Genomic DNA, 17767 nt, shown 5'->3' on the forward strand with positions numbered 1-17767 from the left:
TTTCTCCAACCCTGGATATTTTTTTTAATTTTTTTTTTTAAAGAGATTTCAAAAGATATCTTACTGAACTTTTCTTGTATTTACTAATCGCCATATCTGTTACGAACTTTTGAATCTCACGTGCAACCAAAACCGATATTGTTGAGTGTTCTTTTTCATTTTTTTCTATAAACTTTTATTTTTCTTTCAAAAAACTTTTTTCTGAACTGTTTTCAAAATTAAGCTAACGAATAAAAATAGATATTTATCTATACTTATATTTTACTAACGTTTTTCCTCTGAGAAAAAAAGCCCATCTTTGAAACTCCATGGAATCAGGAACCTTTCACCTTTATTTCGTATTCCTAGTTTTGAATAAAATATTGTAAATTCAATTCTACAATATCTTGACGTTTTTATATATATATATATATATATATATATATATTAAATTAAAAGATAAATAAATTTCATGATCCTTTTTATATTAGATGAATATGGATGAAAATGAGTGAGAAAGAAAAACCTGTTTAGGCCATGATATTTCAAAGTTAAACGCTTCTCATCAGAAGAGAAAATCTGGCATAAAGCAGATATAAGGGTATGCAAGCAAAAACCAACTTCAGACCATTCAGATTAGAAATCAAAGTATATATATATATATATATATATATATATAAAGGAAAAATTGAATAAGTTACAATATTTATTAATTCATCAAAAATTCAAGTAAGGAAGTATAATAAAGAAAAATCCTTAACCCATGTTTTTTTTTCAAGGCTATCCTCATTTCATCAGCAGATAAATAGTAAAAATGTAACGGAGTGCGTGTAAACATATTAGCAGTAACTGAAGGATAGATGGCTAGCAAAGGTATTAGCAGCAGCTGTTCGAACACTTTCATCAGAAGAAAAGGAAAAAGGAGATAAAAATGTACCACATACCGAGGAGCAAAAGAAGCAAAAACGTGGACCAGGCAAGATGGATTTGTGGCCCTTTGGTGGCGGTGAGACTTTTAAGCTGGTGTTGAGATGACAGGGTTTTGGTAATCTCACGGCAGACAAAATGAACAGTTAGAAAAAAGAAACAGAAATTATTTGGAAAATGATGGTAATAAATGCCCTTTGCTAAAACATAAAAGAAAAAAAAAAGTAGAGTCGGATTTATTTATTTTTGTTTGTTCCTTTTCAACAGTACCAGACAGTGTGGGAGAGGTTTGAGCGTAACGATCACGTTACAAAAAAATATGCAGAAGCATAAATTTGAAAAAATATCTTTAAAAATTTTTGTTCCTATCCAGAGTGACCATTTTTGGGGAACTGGACTTTCCCACATTAAAAATTGACCTTCTGTCTAACTCTACCCCCGTGGGGAGGCAAATAAAGAAAAACTCTACCCCCATGGGGAAGCAAGTAAAAGAAACTCTACCCCCGTGGGGAGGCAAGTAAATAGGAATGACTATCATTGCCAATCATCACAATGTTGTATTGTCGTCCACCTGACACTTGTCTAACACTTATCGTCGAGTGATAAGTAGAAAAAAAAACAGTATGACTTGAAATTTTTTTTTTTTTTTTTTTTTTATTTGAAAATTAAAAAAAAAAAATTATTTTTTTTTTAAGGGATTTACCAATTGGTCGAAACGAGACTTCAATCAGTTCATCAAAGCTAACGAAAAATATGGCCGTGATGATATCGACAGCATTGCACATGAAGTTGAAGGCAAAACTCCTGATGAGGTAAACATTTGCATTTTTTTTTTTTTTTTTTCTTTTTTTTTTAAATAAACATATGCATTTAATTACTTACATAAAGTTATGTGGGGGGGGGTGCATGGATTAAAACCCGGCATGACAGCAAATAGATTTAAAGTAAAGTCCAACGTAAACAAATTCTTGATGGATGAGCCATCTCCTTAAGTAACCCAATTTACCAAATTTTAACCGACATGTTCCCTTTGACCACTGCACACTCATTAACCCTTATCCTCTAATGGCCTCCAGGCCTTGATAAACAGTGTTTTTTACTTTTATTTTTATTTATTGTTTTTAATAAGCATATGCATTTAATTAATCTTACATAAAGTTATTGTGTGTGTGGGGGGGGTGCGTGGATTAAAACTCTGGATGACAGCAAATAGATTTAAAGTCAAAATAAAGAAGAAAATAGAAAAAAATTATTTTGAAAAGAAATGGCAAAGCAGCGGCATTCCTTCCTTAACTCGTCAAAAACAATCAACAAAATGTGACAAAATATTTGGTGCTTGTTTAGAATTAAACTACAGCGATAATTTTTTAAAAATATTTCCTTTTTAGACAAAAAAAAAAACTGTTCCTTACATAACTGTCATCTTAAAAATAGCAATATATCAACAAAAAAAAAAAATTACTAGTGATGGGACGATTCCAATATATTTCCCGATTCCGATACAATTACCAATTTTGTACTAAATTCCTGATTCTGGATACAGTTACCGATTCCGATTCTTTGTAAATCTCTAAATATTTGACCATAAAATTGTTATTTTGTCCAGATTACTGTAAAAACACGTCTTTAATGTGCAGATATTTTCTCAAACGTAAAAAAACACACTTGTGACAGATTTTAGTCTTGCTGGAAGTTTAGAATCAATAAATATTATTTTATTATTTCTAAAAGCAGTGGACGATGTTTCTTAAACCAAAATCAAATACAGAAGATAATTTAAAGAATCGAAAAATAGGCTCAAATTTTTCCAATTCCAATACCCAAAAAGCTCCGATTTCCCCCCCAATTCCGATTAATTGTCCCAAGACTAAAAATTATAAAATTTTATCAAGATATTTTTTTTATACATAAAATTAAATTTTTATGGAAAGTTGCATGTTGAAATAATGCCAAAAACAGGAATTGAATTATCTTCCTTGCTTTCTCAGTATTTAAAAATTAACCGTTTTTATTCTAAACCATAAACAAAACAGCAAAATATTTGGTGCAAATTTTTTGCAAACCAATGGTTTCTACTTAATTGTCTTGTTACAGTAATGAATTTATCCAGAAATTATGAAAAACGATTTTGTAAAAAAAAAAAAAATTTTTTAAATAACTTTTTGGACGAAAATTAACAAAAATAAAATGTTTCGCTAAAAAACACTTTAATGGGGAGGTAAATAGCATGTAACTATTGCAAATATTTTAATTGTATGTTAACAATTGTAAATATGAGTTGCTTCCATTATGTCATGTCTTCCCAAAGAATATGGTGAAGATTTTTTATGATAAAGATCGAAAAGTTGGGGTTTTTTTTTTTTTTTTTTTTTTTTAAATAATGAGTACGGCTTTCATTGTTTTGACTCTGGAGTATATATCCGTTCATATCTTGTATGGTTTTATATAGACGGGTGTGGTTCTCGGTTGATTAAGTGTCTCTGTGTCATATATATATATATATATATATATATATATATATACCCCAAAAGAATGAAAAGAATATTCTATTGTCACAGCCTAGTAATGCTGTAATATTTAAATACTCCTGAAATGCCAATTAAGTAGATATTGCTTTTAGATAAAATTGACACGAAAAGTCAGACAAAATATTACTTTTCTTAAATCAATTTTCTTAATTGATTTTGTGTTTTGCTTTCGAATTTCGTTGTTATAGTGTAGCTGCATCAAATATTTTATTTTGATATTTTTTACCTCAGAGTATGATCAGAAATAACAAAATGAAATTAATGACTAATTCTGTTTGTTCATATTTGGATTCATCCGACGACTGTTCTCATCTTGAGTGTGATTTTTCACGTTTCTGTCGATGTAACCTCTAACCGTCTTCAGTACTCTAACTACTGCGCCATGGGTCCTTGCAGACAATTCTGATACAAATTTTACGAACCTTAAGCCTATTTTTATTTCTAGTTGTAAATATCACTATTACTATATATTAACTTGGAAAAATCAATTATAAGAAGTGACCTTCTCCTAAAGGTGGAAGGTTCAATCCTCAGTGTGGGTGACCGAAAAAATACAATTGCAAATTACTTAGGACCTCTATCCAGTCATGGATGACTGAACAAGAGCATGATACCCCTGTGAAGTAAATAAAAGTTTCCGTTCGAAATTCCGTTCAAATTCCCAAGTTCGACAAGACACCTGAAGAAGGTCGGAGGTTACATCGACCAAAACGTGAAAATCACACACTCAAAATGAAAACAGTAGTCCGATGAATCCAAATAATACGAAGAACCAATCCTCATCTCAAAAATTCAGAAACGTAATTCTGTCTGTAGTTGATGTTGTCATTCGTTAATTTCGAATGAATTGGATGATTATTGTTGGCATCGGTTTCATCGATATTATTCTCGTTAGTCTTCTTTCTTAAAAGACATCTGGTATTTACAGGAGAGCACGTGAAGGTTGCCAACATTAATAAGTGAAAGTGTTTCTATGGAATGAACGATTCATACTTGACACACGCAGATTCTCAGTCCGTGTCGTTAACCACTCGGCCATCTTTACCTCCCAGCAGCTGATATGACTCGGTTATTAAAAGAGAAGGGACTTATTCCAAGCTACGGATATTTGGGACCGCCTTGGTTTAGTCTGGCACATTAAATTAGCTTTACCGTCTCTCTTCGAGAAGAGGATTGTTATATTATTGCTAATCAAAGGAGAATGCTCCTAATAATGAATGCAGACGGGGCTGTTCAAGCATTATTTTGTAGGCCAGAGTGTACTTCATGTAAATAAACTGACTTTTGAAAATTTCCAAAACCTCGTCTCACCTTGTGCAGGGGGAAGATAAACAAACAACACTGGCTGTCAAAGGAAATAACTCCTGCTCAGACAAAAGAAAGTGACTGGATTATATTGGCCTCTTTGTATGAATTGAACAAACGTTGAAGATGGTTCTCAATTACTATTTGATTGTGAAAAAATATGAAGGTCATAATATTGTTTTAAGTATTTTTAATTTTTCTCTTATTTTTAGGTTATGGAATATTCTGGCTTGTTCTGGGAACGTTGTAATGAACTGCAAGACATTGAACGTATCATGGCTCAAATTGAGAGGGGAGAGGCCAAGATCCAAAGACGTATCAGTATCAAGAAAGCCTTAGATGCCAAGGTAATAACGACCATTTTTTAAATATTTATTTTTTATATCTTATTTTATTTATTTATTTTTTTATTTTTTTATATTTATGTATTTATTTTTTTATATTTTTTATTTTTATTTATTTATTTTTTATTTTATTTGTTTTTTTATTTTTGTTTATTTAAATTTTTTTTTTTTTTTTTTTCATGTTAGTGATGGAACGATTCCGATATGATTACACATTCTGTTCTAAATTTCTGATTCCGAGACAGTTACCAATTCTGATTCCTTCAAATTTAGAAATATTTAGAACCCCCCCCCCAACCAACCATAAAAACCCATGTAATATGTGCATGTTTTCGCAAACATATTCATAATCGTACCCTATTTCCAAAAGAGGAGAGATCTAACATATGAAAAATATTTGGAATCCAGTCTTATTTTGCTGTTATTTCAGATTGTTTGAGATCATAGTAAGTTTTAGTCTCCCCTCCATCAAGGCCAGCGGGCTGAGGAAAATATATATATACTAGCTGTACCCTGCCACGCGTTGCTGTGGCTCAATTTGGTGTAATGGCAAAATCATCATATTAAGAATGTCATATTAAAAATGGCTTTTGGAATGAATACCACAATTCTCCCCACGTTAAGACTTTTTTTTTTTTTTTATAATAAATTGTTAGTTGAAAGCACAGAATAGTTACCAAACACCATCCCCTCCCCATGGTAAGAATGGCTAAAGAAAATAACGTTTTTCTTTGTAGAAACATATCTGTATGTCACCTAAAAATTTCTTTAATGAAGGAAAAGTATTCATATTTTTTTATAAAAATCAACTTCTTGTAAAAAAAAAAAAAGTATTTTCACTGTTAAGTTTTCTGGAGAAAAAAAAGAAAGCTTTAACCTAACAATTTATGGTAAAAAAAAAAAAAGAAGCAAAACCCCAACAATCGACTGGCGTATAATGTCACAATATTTATTTATTTTTATTTTTTTTAATTTTTTTTTTTTTAATTTTTTTTTTTCAGATTTGCCGTTTAGTTGTACAAATAGCCTCTAACTCTTATAATAAAAAAAGGGGGCACGTTGGGATGTAACCGGTATATATCCAGAAGTTTGTTTACATATAATTTATTTTAGATTAACCACATTGTTTAACAAATAAAAGGATTAAATGTGTTTTATTTTATAATTTATTATTGTTTTATAATTAAACATTTAAAACATTAAACAATACAAATAATACGTTGTTTAACAAATAAAAAAGAAATTAAAAATGAAGTTTTAAAATGATTAAATGTGTTTTATTTTAATGTAAAATTTTTATTTTATAATTTAAAATTTAAACCATTGAACAATACAAATGATACGTTGTTTAACAAATAAAAAAGAAATGAAAAATGGAGTTTTAAAATGATTAAATGTGTGTTATTTTATAATTTAAAATTTAAAACATTGAACAATACAAATAAGATTTTGGTTTGATTTTACATTTTATATTGTTCTCTGATGCAAATGATGATGCGTCTCCACAAGAATTCAATATTTAACTTCATCTTTCATTATTTCTTTTCAAGAACAAAACCAACATTTTATTTATATTATTTAATGTTTTTATTTTTAAATTATAAAAATAAAACACATTTAATCATTTTAAAACTATATCTTTCATTATTTCTCTGTTTTATTTGTTAAACAACGCGGTTAATTTTAATTAAATTTTAATCACAGGATTATATTTTCAATAAGCACGTAAATATAAACAAACTTTCTGTTTACGATATATGTACACCGGTGTCAACTCAATGTGTTCTTTTTTTGATAACAGGGTTGGAGGCTATTTGTACAACTAAACGGCAAATCTGCCCCCTTTTTTTTTTATTAATTTCACGCTATCTTATTGTTTAATAATAAATTATTAGCTGTAGCTGAAAGCACAGTATAGTTGCACAAACCCCCTCCCCTCGCCAATGTAAAAAATAAAAAAGTTATTATTTCGGCACGATACGAAAAATGCATAATAAGCTGTACTTTCACCTAACAATTTGTAGTTTTAGTAATAAAAATAAAATTTTGGGTACTTATATATTTTTTGTTACTGTGCTGAAATAATAATGTTAATATTTTGAAAGGCATTCTTAACATGGGAAGGATAGTAAAAATAAAAAGATATCGTGAAAGTTTAATCTAACCAAACGGCTCTGATAAAATTGGAAATTTTCACCGACGAATAAAAGTTTGTTTTTAATAAGGTAATATTTACTTTTTAATATTTAAAAACACATGATAAAGATTCACTGTTATAAAATTTCACAGAAAACGGGATTGTAAATTTCTAGTTTATCGACTTCGAATAAACCAGACGTTCCATTTTTATTTATATATATATATATATATATATATATACATAGAGAGATACACACAATTTTTTTTTTCAAATTATTCTTACAGTGGGGATTTAATTTGTTAAATTTTCTTGCTTTTATTTATATATATATATATATATATATATATATATATATATATATGAGCAAACAGTTAATAAAATATGTTAAAAAACACTTTGAAATGAGTTAAAAACATACTTAATCTGAAAAGGAAACACTAGACAAATGGATAGTTCTTAATCCGCGGAGTTTCGAAGAAATACTCTCCTTCTCAAATTCCTACCCTCTGATGAGAAGGAGAGTATTTCTTCGAAACTCCGCGGATTAAGGACTATCCATTTATCTAGTGTTTCCTTTTCAGATTAAATATGTTTTTAACTCATTTCAAAGTGTTTTTTAACATATTTTATTAACTGTTTACTCATATTATAAGCTCCATTTTCTATTTGGCTTTATCGAGCTTTTATGTCTGGCTGAGATAATTTTATAAATATTAATTCTTTAATATTTATAATTTACTTTAATTTTACCATCTTGGATCATTTTGGTAAATTCAATTGTAATTTTCATTTTATACATATAAAACTCAAATGACCTTGTAACGGGTGTTGTAAACCCCACGTCCGGTTTACGACTTCATGTTGCGTACATGAGTATAAACCCATAACAGCGTAAGCAAATAAACAACAAATCGTTACTTTTGCAGAATTTGACCTTTCTTAAAAAAACATTCATACATTTTCTTCTACACTACCAACATAAATAAATAATCCCGAAAATGTTTTTTGTTTTAATTTGCGTTACAAATAAATAATCAACTCGACAATAAAACATACTGTTTTACTGTGTACGTTTTCAGCGTCCCAATTGTTTTCTTTTTCTTTTTTTTCGCTTTTAAATTAAAAGGTATATCAAAATTTCAATTTAACTTTAAGTATTATGGTATCTGTTTAGTGCACACTTATCTATAAGGATGACAAACCACTTATAATTCAATGGCTGTAATTTTTTTTTCAAAAATAATCAATTATAATAAACAGAACGACTCATAGAAATCTCCCTCTAATCTTTTTCATTTTAACATACTTTCGTAGAAATATTTCTGTTGCAAAAAACTATTTTCTTTACGTCACAAGTGTCATGCTCATACGTTAATTCCATAGATAAACAGGACTCTGCGGACAAATTTATCTTTAGTAGACCTTTGACAACTAAATATTTTCGTTTACTAGCCAAACCCACATGATTTTTAGAATATGACATCTTTGTTCTGTAACGAGTATGTACATCATAAAGATTTTTCTGTGTTTTTTATTTTTTTGTTAATAAGTGTAATTCTAAATATACAACAAATTTTATGTTGATACTTGAAGGTATAAACATTCTAATTTCTTCAGATATTTTTTTAAACAGCCTTCGTTAAAAAAAAAGTATATTGTTCTATTAAACTTTTATTGTTTAAATAATTTAACTTTGTTCGTTTTATTAAAAAAAGTTGAAAAGATATTTTTCACTCAGTAGTGAGCTTTGGAAGATTGTCAGTGAAAGAAATGCAATCCCCAAAAGATAAGCGTTTCATTATTTCTTATTCGCCACTTTGAAAAATCACTCGCAAATGCGATTGTTTCACTTGCAATGTAGAGCCCTGCTAAAATAAAATACTGATCCAACGGGTCATGGGTAGTCTAGTGTGTTTGTATGTATATGTGTGTGTGTATGTATATATATATATATATATATATATATATATACACACACACACAGTTTTTATTATCTTGATTCTTACCGTGGGGAATGATTACATTTGTAAACAAATTTTCTTGCTTTTCCATTTGCAGATGAGTCGTTACCGTGCTCCATTCCACCAATTACGTATTCAATACGGCACAAACAAAGGCAAAAACTACACGGAGGAGGAAGACAGATTTCTCGTCTGCATGTTGCATAAACTTGGATTTGACAAAGAAAACGTCTACGATGAGCTGCGCACGTCCGTTCGGCAGGCTCCTCAGTTTAGATTTGATTGGTTCATCAAATCTCGAACAGCAATGGTAAGCAAAACCTTTCCCTTCATCATTAAACGTCGATACTCAAAATTGTTTATTTTATTTGCAAACTGTTATCCTCATTTTCATTGTTTTGTTTTAACTACGCATCCTCTGGCCTTCTTCAGGTGGTTAACGACAATGAAACATGGTGAAACAACAACTATGAGGATGAGGATAACCGTTCACAAATAAGATAAATGAATATACAAATTATTTATCCCCCCCCCCCCAAATATATCTATAAAAGTGAACGTGTCTATGTGTGTATCTGTGTACATTTCCCTGCGCAATAACCCTGTCAATTTTCAGTCTACAGACTAAAAAAATCTGAGATTTGGGAAAATCTTTGTAATCCGTTTTCGGCCAGAAATTTGGCTGTTAAGGGGTCAAAGTTCAACGATTTGACCTTTGAGAACTCTACTAAACTCTTCCACCAATTTTGGGTCTAAACACTTGAAATTTTAGATATAGGTTCCTTGGACATGGATCTAACTTGATTTGAGCCCCAAACAATAAATGTTAAGGGGTCAAAGTAAAAAAAAAAAAAAAAAAAAAAAATTGAATGCTTTTTTTGTTCCATATACACCTCCAAACACCCGGGCAACGCCGGGCTGAAATGCTAGTGTACAATACTCACAATTATCTCAAAATATTTAGCAAGGATAATAATTTTTTTTTTTTTTTTTGAGGGGGAATCTTCAGCAACAAAATTGGATTTTTAAATGTCTTTAATTTTTCTTATTTATAAAAAAAAAAAACAAGAAATATTCACTTTTTTTTTTTTTTTTTTTGGAGGGGGGAATCTTCAGCAACAAAATTGGATTTTTAAATGTCTTTAATTTTTCTTATTTTAAAAAAAAAAGAAATATTCACATTTTTTTTTTTTTTTTTTGAGGGGGGAATCTTCAGCAACAAAATTGGATTTTTAAATGTCTTTAATTTTTCTTATTTTTAAAAAAAAAAAAACAAGAAATATTCACATTTTTTTTTTTTACTTTTTTTTAAGCATCTTAGATGCATGAATATTTAAAATTGAAACCAAATAACTATGCGATTTTAAAATTAATAAAATGTTTTTTTTTTTCTTAAGCTGGTACTTTCAATATCTAAAAAAGATATCTTCAGAGCAAGATTTTTTTTTTTTTTTTTACTATTAATGGCGACGAGGTATTAGTAAAGTCTAGGCAGTGTGTTGCATTTAAAAAATAAAATTTCACACATTTTCTAATGCACAGTGCATGAATATTTAAAATCAAAACCAAATGACGAAGCGATTTTAAAACTAATAGAATCTTTTTATATATATTTATATATATAATGTATGAGAAAAAAATTTAAACTGTAAGTTGAACTTGTTCAACTGAATACTCCAAAAAAAAACAATTTACAAAGTTCTTCATTTAGCAGAGTTTCAAAGAATGCTATTCTTGTTATTCTTCTCATCAGAGGACATAAAGAAATCAGCAAATTATATTTGTAGCAATGCTAGAATTTGCTATCTAAGGCGTTAAGTTAAACGGTAATTTATTGAAGTTATAAATTGCCAAATAAAAAAAGTAAAAAAAAAAAATGTTGGCTATGTAAAAAATATATATAAAAGCAAACTGCATAATTAAATATATATATATATATATATATATATATATATATATATATCTCTTGGAAGTTTTTAACCTTTAAAACTATACAAAAAAAAATCTTTTTTATCATTCGTTAGAAAACTATTTAGTCATTAAGTCATTCAATCACCTGTAATCACTGCATCAACTTGCTCTCTCGATTTACTATAGTACCAATAATAATTTATTTTTTAAGGGATCATCAGTTGTTTACCATGAAACACTGTTTCTGGGATTTAAAAACAAAACAGTATATTACATCATGGCTCCCCAGCAGTGTTGATCAAACACCATCTCGCTTATTTATATATATTCATATAAGGGAATTTTGGAGAAGAACCTTATTTTTCTCTTCTGTGTTTCCTCCAGACAACGTTGTTTCAATCTAGCTGTTGTGCTCGGAATTTTTATCCTGGGTCCCCCCCAAAATCAACAGAGATTAGACCATTCCTTTAATGACCGGGCCCTTGTTGGTTTTACGGTGAGAGTTTAGTCTTGTGTAGTTCCAGGAGGTCCACATTCCCATACCTTGCTTTCTCTCTTTGAGAAAGGGTTAGTTTATTGCTAATCACCCAAGGCGCCATCACTGGGGAATGCCGACGGGGCTGCCCAGGCACTTTTTGTCAGAGTGCCCATCCTTTTGGCGCACTGACTTTTCAATCCCATTTTTCTGGGGTCTAGGTTTTTTCAGTGATGGAGGGGAGGGGCATAATACGTATGCACATAATACGTAAGCAATAATCTATATAATTATAAAACTCAAATGACCTTGTAACTGGTGTTGTAACCCAACATACGGTTTACGAATTCTGGTTGCGCATGCGTACATAAATAAATAATCAACGTGACAATAAAACATATTGTTTTACTGTGTACGTTTTCAGTGTCCCAATTGCTGTTATTCTTTTTGTTGTCGTTTTTTTTTTGGGGGGGGGGGTTAAATTATCTGATCAAACAATTGTTTATACTTTCTGCATTTTTTTTTTTCTTACATTGTTCATTTCCGTATTACATTAAAGTTATTTTAACGCAATTTTCTTACAAATAAATCTACTTCAACTTGCCGACAACCATATGAGCATTTTACAGCGGCGATTTACCTACCACCTTCATTTTTTTTTTTTTTTTTTTTTTTAAATTCTCCATTTTTTAATACAATTTTCTTAAAAAAAAAAACATGCATAAATTTTCTTCTACATTACCAACATAAATAAATAACCCCAAGAATGTTTTTTAATTTGCGTTAAAAATGAATAATCAACGCAACAATAAAATGTATTGTTTTACTGTGTACGTTTTCAGCGCCCCAATTGTTTTTTTTTTTTTTTTTTTTTTTTTTTTTTCATTTAAATTAAACTAGCGAGGGATACCCGGCGTTGCCCTGATGTTTGGAGGTGTGTGTGTGGAAAATCCGGGGGTGGGGGGTTAAAATTAAAAAAAAAAAAAAAGTGAGGATCGAACCCGAACCCTTGAGGCAAAGTTGTAAATTAAAGTGTGAAAAAAAAAAATGTGCGACGTTAACGATTGCCCCATCGCGAGATGCTAACGGAAACACGTTTGAATTTATTTAATTACTTGGATTTGGCAGGTGCCCGTTTTAATGAGTTAATGAGGTCAAGTTGTACTGCGCTATTTTTTAATTTTTATTTTCCCAAGATGTTGTAGGAAAAAGACTAACTCACATGCGGCGAGCGACAAATGTTAAATATTTATCTTCCCGAAATCGAGCAAATTAAATAGACAGGCGAGCTTCGTTGTTAACTCTTGAGATATTAGGATTTATATGTGATATAAAAAGTTGTTAGGCGACCGACTGCTTCTCTGAAAAAAGCCTTTTGTAGACATACAGAAAAAGCGAACACACATATAAACGTACATACATTTTCGCTTTTATATATAGATAAAAGATACATCAAAATTTGAATTTCACTTTAAGTATTATGGTATCTGTTCAGTGCACATTTACCTGTAAGTATGGCAAACCACTTATAATTCGATGGCTGTAAGTTTTTTTTTTTTTTTTTTTTTTCAAAAATAAATAATTATAAACAGAACGACTCATAGAAATCTATATTCTTTTTTTCATTTTAATATACTTTTATAGAAATGTTTCTGTTATGTCACAAAAACTTATTTTCTTTATGTCACAAGTGTCACGCTCATACATTAATTCCATAGCTAATATAACATACTGACCCAACGGGTCACGGGTAGTCTAGTGATTGTATAAATTTCAAATATGTTTCTTAATACTAGCTATGAAGTGTTAGAGTTTATGCAAAGATGGGAGTTTATATACCCTGTAAATGTGCCAACACTGCTCATTTAATGATGATAAACTAATTTTGTTATTTTATATTTCATATTGGTGAACAGTTTTTTTGTTTTTGTTTTTTATGTGACTAGGGAATTGGTTTACTGGGTTTTCTAGTAAAAATAATTGCGATTGTCATTGATTAGTTAATTTTTATTTGTTTATTTTTTGTTCATGCTGGAATTCTGTTTCTCGCAGGAATTACAAAGAAGATGCAATACTCTCATCACATTGATCGAGAGAGAGAATCTTGAGTTAGAAGAAAAAGAAAAACAAGAAAAGAAACGTCGTGGTCCCAAACCCGGAACACCAAAGGTTTGATATTTTTTTTTTATATAAATATATAGGAAAAGAAAAGAAGAAGAAGAAAAAAAAAAAAGCAAATTCTTAAGAGCACAACATTTTGAAGCAGCTAATATAAGCATGTTTTTATTTTGATATTAACTTCAGATATATCAGTTCTCCTTTTCCCTTTTTTAAATCGTTATTTTCATGCCAAGTGTTTGACTGAGCTCCAATCTATGGACCCCCTTCCCCTCTGCCAATCTTTCACAAAAAACACTCTCTTGCCAAAATCACTATCAATAATTTCCCCCGCTCTATCGGTGCCTAAATCTAAATGTGGATTCCAGGAACAAAGCTTCTTTCCTTGAACTGCCCGTCTGGAACTCTGTTCCACTGATCTGCTTTCCAGCTGACTACAATATTCTGATCTTCAAGTCCAACATAAACAAGTTCTTATTGAACCATCCTCGTCTCTAATGAAATTACTACACTACTATCCCAATGATTAACCCTTATCCTCAAGTGGATTTAAGGCCTTGATATGTGGTAACTCCTGGGCGTTGTCATGGAAGAGAATTGGGCCTTTTCTGTTGACTAATACTGGGTGTTGTTGTCGAAGTTTCTGATGCATTTCATCCATTTGTTGACGGTACTTTTCTGCCGTAATTATTTTGTCTGCATTCAAAAAAAACTGTCATGGATGAGATCGACCACAGACCACTAAACAGTCAGCATGACCTTCTCTTTGTGCAACTCTGGCTTCGGAAAGTGTCGTGGAAATTCGTCTGTGTCTGACCACTAAGCTGAGTTTTACCGGTTGTAATAAAGAACCTACTTTTCATTGCAAGTCAAAACCCGCCTGAGAAACGGGTCGTTCTTGTTGAGTCAAAGCAGGGAAGATGACACTTCATAACGGCGTTTCTTCTTTTGGTTGTCGTTCAATTCGTGATGCACCGATTTATCAAGTGTTTTTATCTTTTCTATCTCTTAAGTGGTTCGAAATTATTGTATATGTTACATCTAATTCAGAAGCAAGTTCTCAAACAGTTGTGCGTGGATGGGCTTAGACTAAGGTTTTTAATTGATTATTGTCAATATCCGATGGCAAGAGTCTTGTTGCCGCCACAAAATTTCTTAGACCACCATTTTGGTGTGTGTTCAGTAGTGGGGTACCTTGGCCAAACGCTTCGTTGTTATCACAAGCTGTTTAAGCAGCTTTTCAGCATATCTTGGATTGAAATAAGAAAATTGTGTGAAATTGCTTTTTTTCTATCTTGTATTCAACGTTCTGAAAAAAAAAAAAAAGACATAATTGTTTTAAAACGATTGTAATTTAAACGATGAGATAGAGGGGAAAAACGGTCTTTAAAATGATATATGAAGTATTATAACAAAAACTTAATTGAAAATACATCATTTGAAATCAAAATTAAAAATTTTCTCATCGATCGATTAGAATATTGATTCCCGATGTTTGATTTTGCCCTAAAATATTGAAATGTTTGAATTTTTTTCTTCTAACAGGGACAGAAACGAAAAGCGGATGGAACTCCTGATGGCCGAGGTCGACCAAAGAAAAAGAAATAGATCATCATTATCATCATCATCATCATCATTAAAAAAAAAAATCTCAGCTGGACAATTTGTACATTTATTTCATGTCATTGGATCCAATGTCAGCCATCTTGTTTGAAGATTTAACGCCATTCCATACATTTGTTCTTCTTGCGTTTAGGATTTTTTTTTTTTTTTTTAAATTCCTAGTTACGACGACAATTCATTATTACCGGTTTAGTTTATTACCTCTTTTTTTTTATTTACTTCTTTATCCATTCATCCCTCCTCTTTTCTTTATCCTTGCAATCCTCCCCCTCACTTTCTTTATCCTCATGGCCCCTCCCCCTCACTTTATCCTTGCACCCCTCCTCCTTTCTTTATCCTTTCACCGCTCCCCTCACTTTCTGTATCCTCCCATTCGTCCCCCTCAGTTTTGTAGATTCCTTCTACCTTTCTTCTCCCTATTTTTCCTTTTTTTTTTTTTTCATCCACATTATCTACCCCCCTCTTTTTTTTTTTTTTTTTTACCTTCTTTATCCCCTCTTCATTTTCCTTTTTTTCTTATCCAAGCAAACAACTTGTCTTGTCATTGCACATGACATTCAACCAAAAAACTAAGCAACTAATTTCAATTTGAAAAAAAAAAGAAAAAAAATCAATTTAATTTGAATTTGGCTGCCATTTTGCTTCCTCCTCCTTCTCCTCTATTCACTTTCTTTCATCATTATTAGTTTCTGTCGGCAAATGTCCGATAGATTTATATATATATATATATAAACACTTAATTAAACCGTATAAATATTTTTGTATTCCACATCCCCTCCCTCCTTTCCTCCTCCAACAACATCCCTGTCCGATGTTGCATCACTGTCCGATTTGAAAAGTAGATTCTTTCGCTGATGGCACTATAAAGTTGTTCGGCTCTTCTTCAGTGTTAGAACAAAAATCAAAAACTGAATTTCAAGGTACTTAGTTGTCATGTCGAAATTAGCAGCATATCCAAAAAAAAAAAAAGTCACAAAAAAGTAGAAAAATAATTATTAACGGAAGTTTTTTTTTTTTTTTTTTTAAATAAATTGCAAGTTTTACAGAATATACAAGGGAGGTAACTGTCACATTCCCCCCTCCTCCTCCTCCTCCTCCTAAAAAATGATGGCGTCTCAATCGCTCCTGAAAAAAAAAGTTTTGTGTAATAATACAGTGATATGTTACTATGACTTGACAATTTGGTTTTTAATGGAATTCAATTTTGCAGCTTCCGGTTTTTGTTCGTATTCCGAAGTAGCACCAGTTGTTCTAATCAAAATATCTTTAGACCATTTTCGCTTAACGACAACTGTTATTGATGTGCGTGCATTACTCTTGTGTATAACAGGGTTGCATGTTTTTTTGTTTTTTCCCCCCAATCTTGCTGTACAGTTAACACATAAAATAAAAATCTTTAATGAAAATTTATAAACCTGTAAGGAAGGTATACAATATATATATATACACACACACACACACACACTATTATATAAAGAGAATTTTGTGTGCGAGTTCTTTCCCAATGGACTCTGAAACGGCTGGGACGACTTTTTTTTTTTTTTTTTTTTTCTTTCCCCCCACACTAAGGTACTTGATGAGTCTGGGAGTGTTTTTATGTAGGTTTTGTATCGGAATGCCTTTGATAAATATTTAAAATCAGTAATCAAAAAATACGATTAAGGAAAGAAATTCCTATTTTCACCAAAGTCAACACTTTTATGAAGCCTAACGTCACAAGTGCATTTGAGAAGTTTTATCATCGCACAAGCTAAAGACAGGAGTGCATTAGAAATTAATGTTTGTTTTTAGCGCACAACTAAACCATGATACTTGATTTTTTTTGTACGCTTAACTTTAATTCAGTGGATAATTTCACTGATTTTGATGCAAAAGTGGAAGGATGAAACATTTTGCTGATTCTTATTCAATCCTGGACAACGTTGAGTCTCCCTGCTAGTTTGTGTATGTATGTATATATATATATATATATTATATTATATAAACATCAACTAGCTTTTATCAAATGCAATAAAATTTAAGGTTCTTATCCAGAATTCAACCTAATTAAAAAAAAAAAAAAAAAAAAAATACAGAAAAATCTTTGTACGTACCTATCACAGCGAAAATGTATTCCAAAAATCACGTAAATTAAATTTTTCTTTTCAATTAAATAAAAATCATTTTTACGATTTTTAGTGTTTGTAACCATTATACCTCTGCTTTTAAAATCTTGGTAAGTTGAATTGAGTTGTCTCCCTTCGTTAGATATGGCAGATTAAGATTCTGTTCGCGTTTCATCGTAAAATTTGATTTTTTTTTTTTTTTTTTTTTTTAGTTTGAAAAAAACTATTTGATCAATTTTATGTGATTTTTTTTATTTGACATTTTTGTTACATGACAGGCACGGAGATCAAAAAGATTTATCGTTAGTTTTTCACCAAATTTAGTTTTCTACTAACTATACGTTTAATGTT

At 30.5% G+C, this 17767-nt stretch overlaps 1 protein-coding gene across 2 annotated transcripts in view; it reads left to right on the forward strand.

Moving 5' to 3' along the window:
* The window catches only part of LOC145259092 (SWI/SNF-related matrix-associated actin-dependent regulator of chromatin subfamily A member 5-like), a 69353-nt gene extending 53602 nt beyond the window's left edge, over positions 1–15751 (forward strand). For both annotated transcript variants that reach the window (XM_080116739.1, XM_080116737.1), the window contains exons 21-25: positions 1602–1718; positions 4952–5086; positions 9282–9494; positions 13623–13739; positions 15234–15751. In XM_080116739.1, the coding sequence (XP_079972865.1) occupies positions 1602–1718; positions 4952–5086; positions 9282–9494; positions 13623–13739; positions 15234–15296 (645 nt within the window). In that variant the 3' untranslated portion in view covers positions 15297–15751. The remainder of the gene's footprint in view (positions 1–1601; positions 1719–4951; positions 5087–9281; positions 9495–13622; positions 13740–15233) is intronic.
* The last annotated feature ends 2016 nt before the right edge of the window (positions 15752–17767 follow it).

Source organism: Euprymna scolopes, chromosome 34, assembly GCF_053919585.1.
Source record: "Euprymna scolopes isolate OS-2025 chromosome 34, ASM5391958v1, whole genome shotgun sequence".
Taxonomy (NCBI): domain Eukaryota; kingdom Metazoa; phylum Mollusca; class Cephalopoda; order Sepiida; family Sepiolidae; genus Euprymna; species Euprymna scolopes.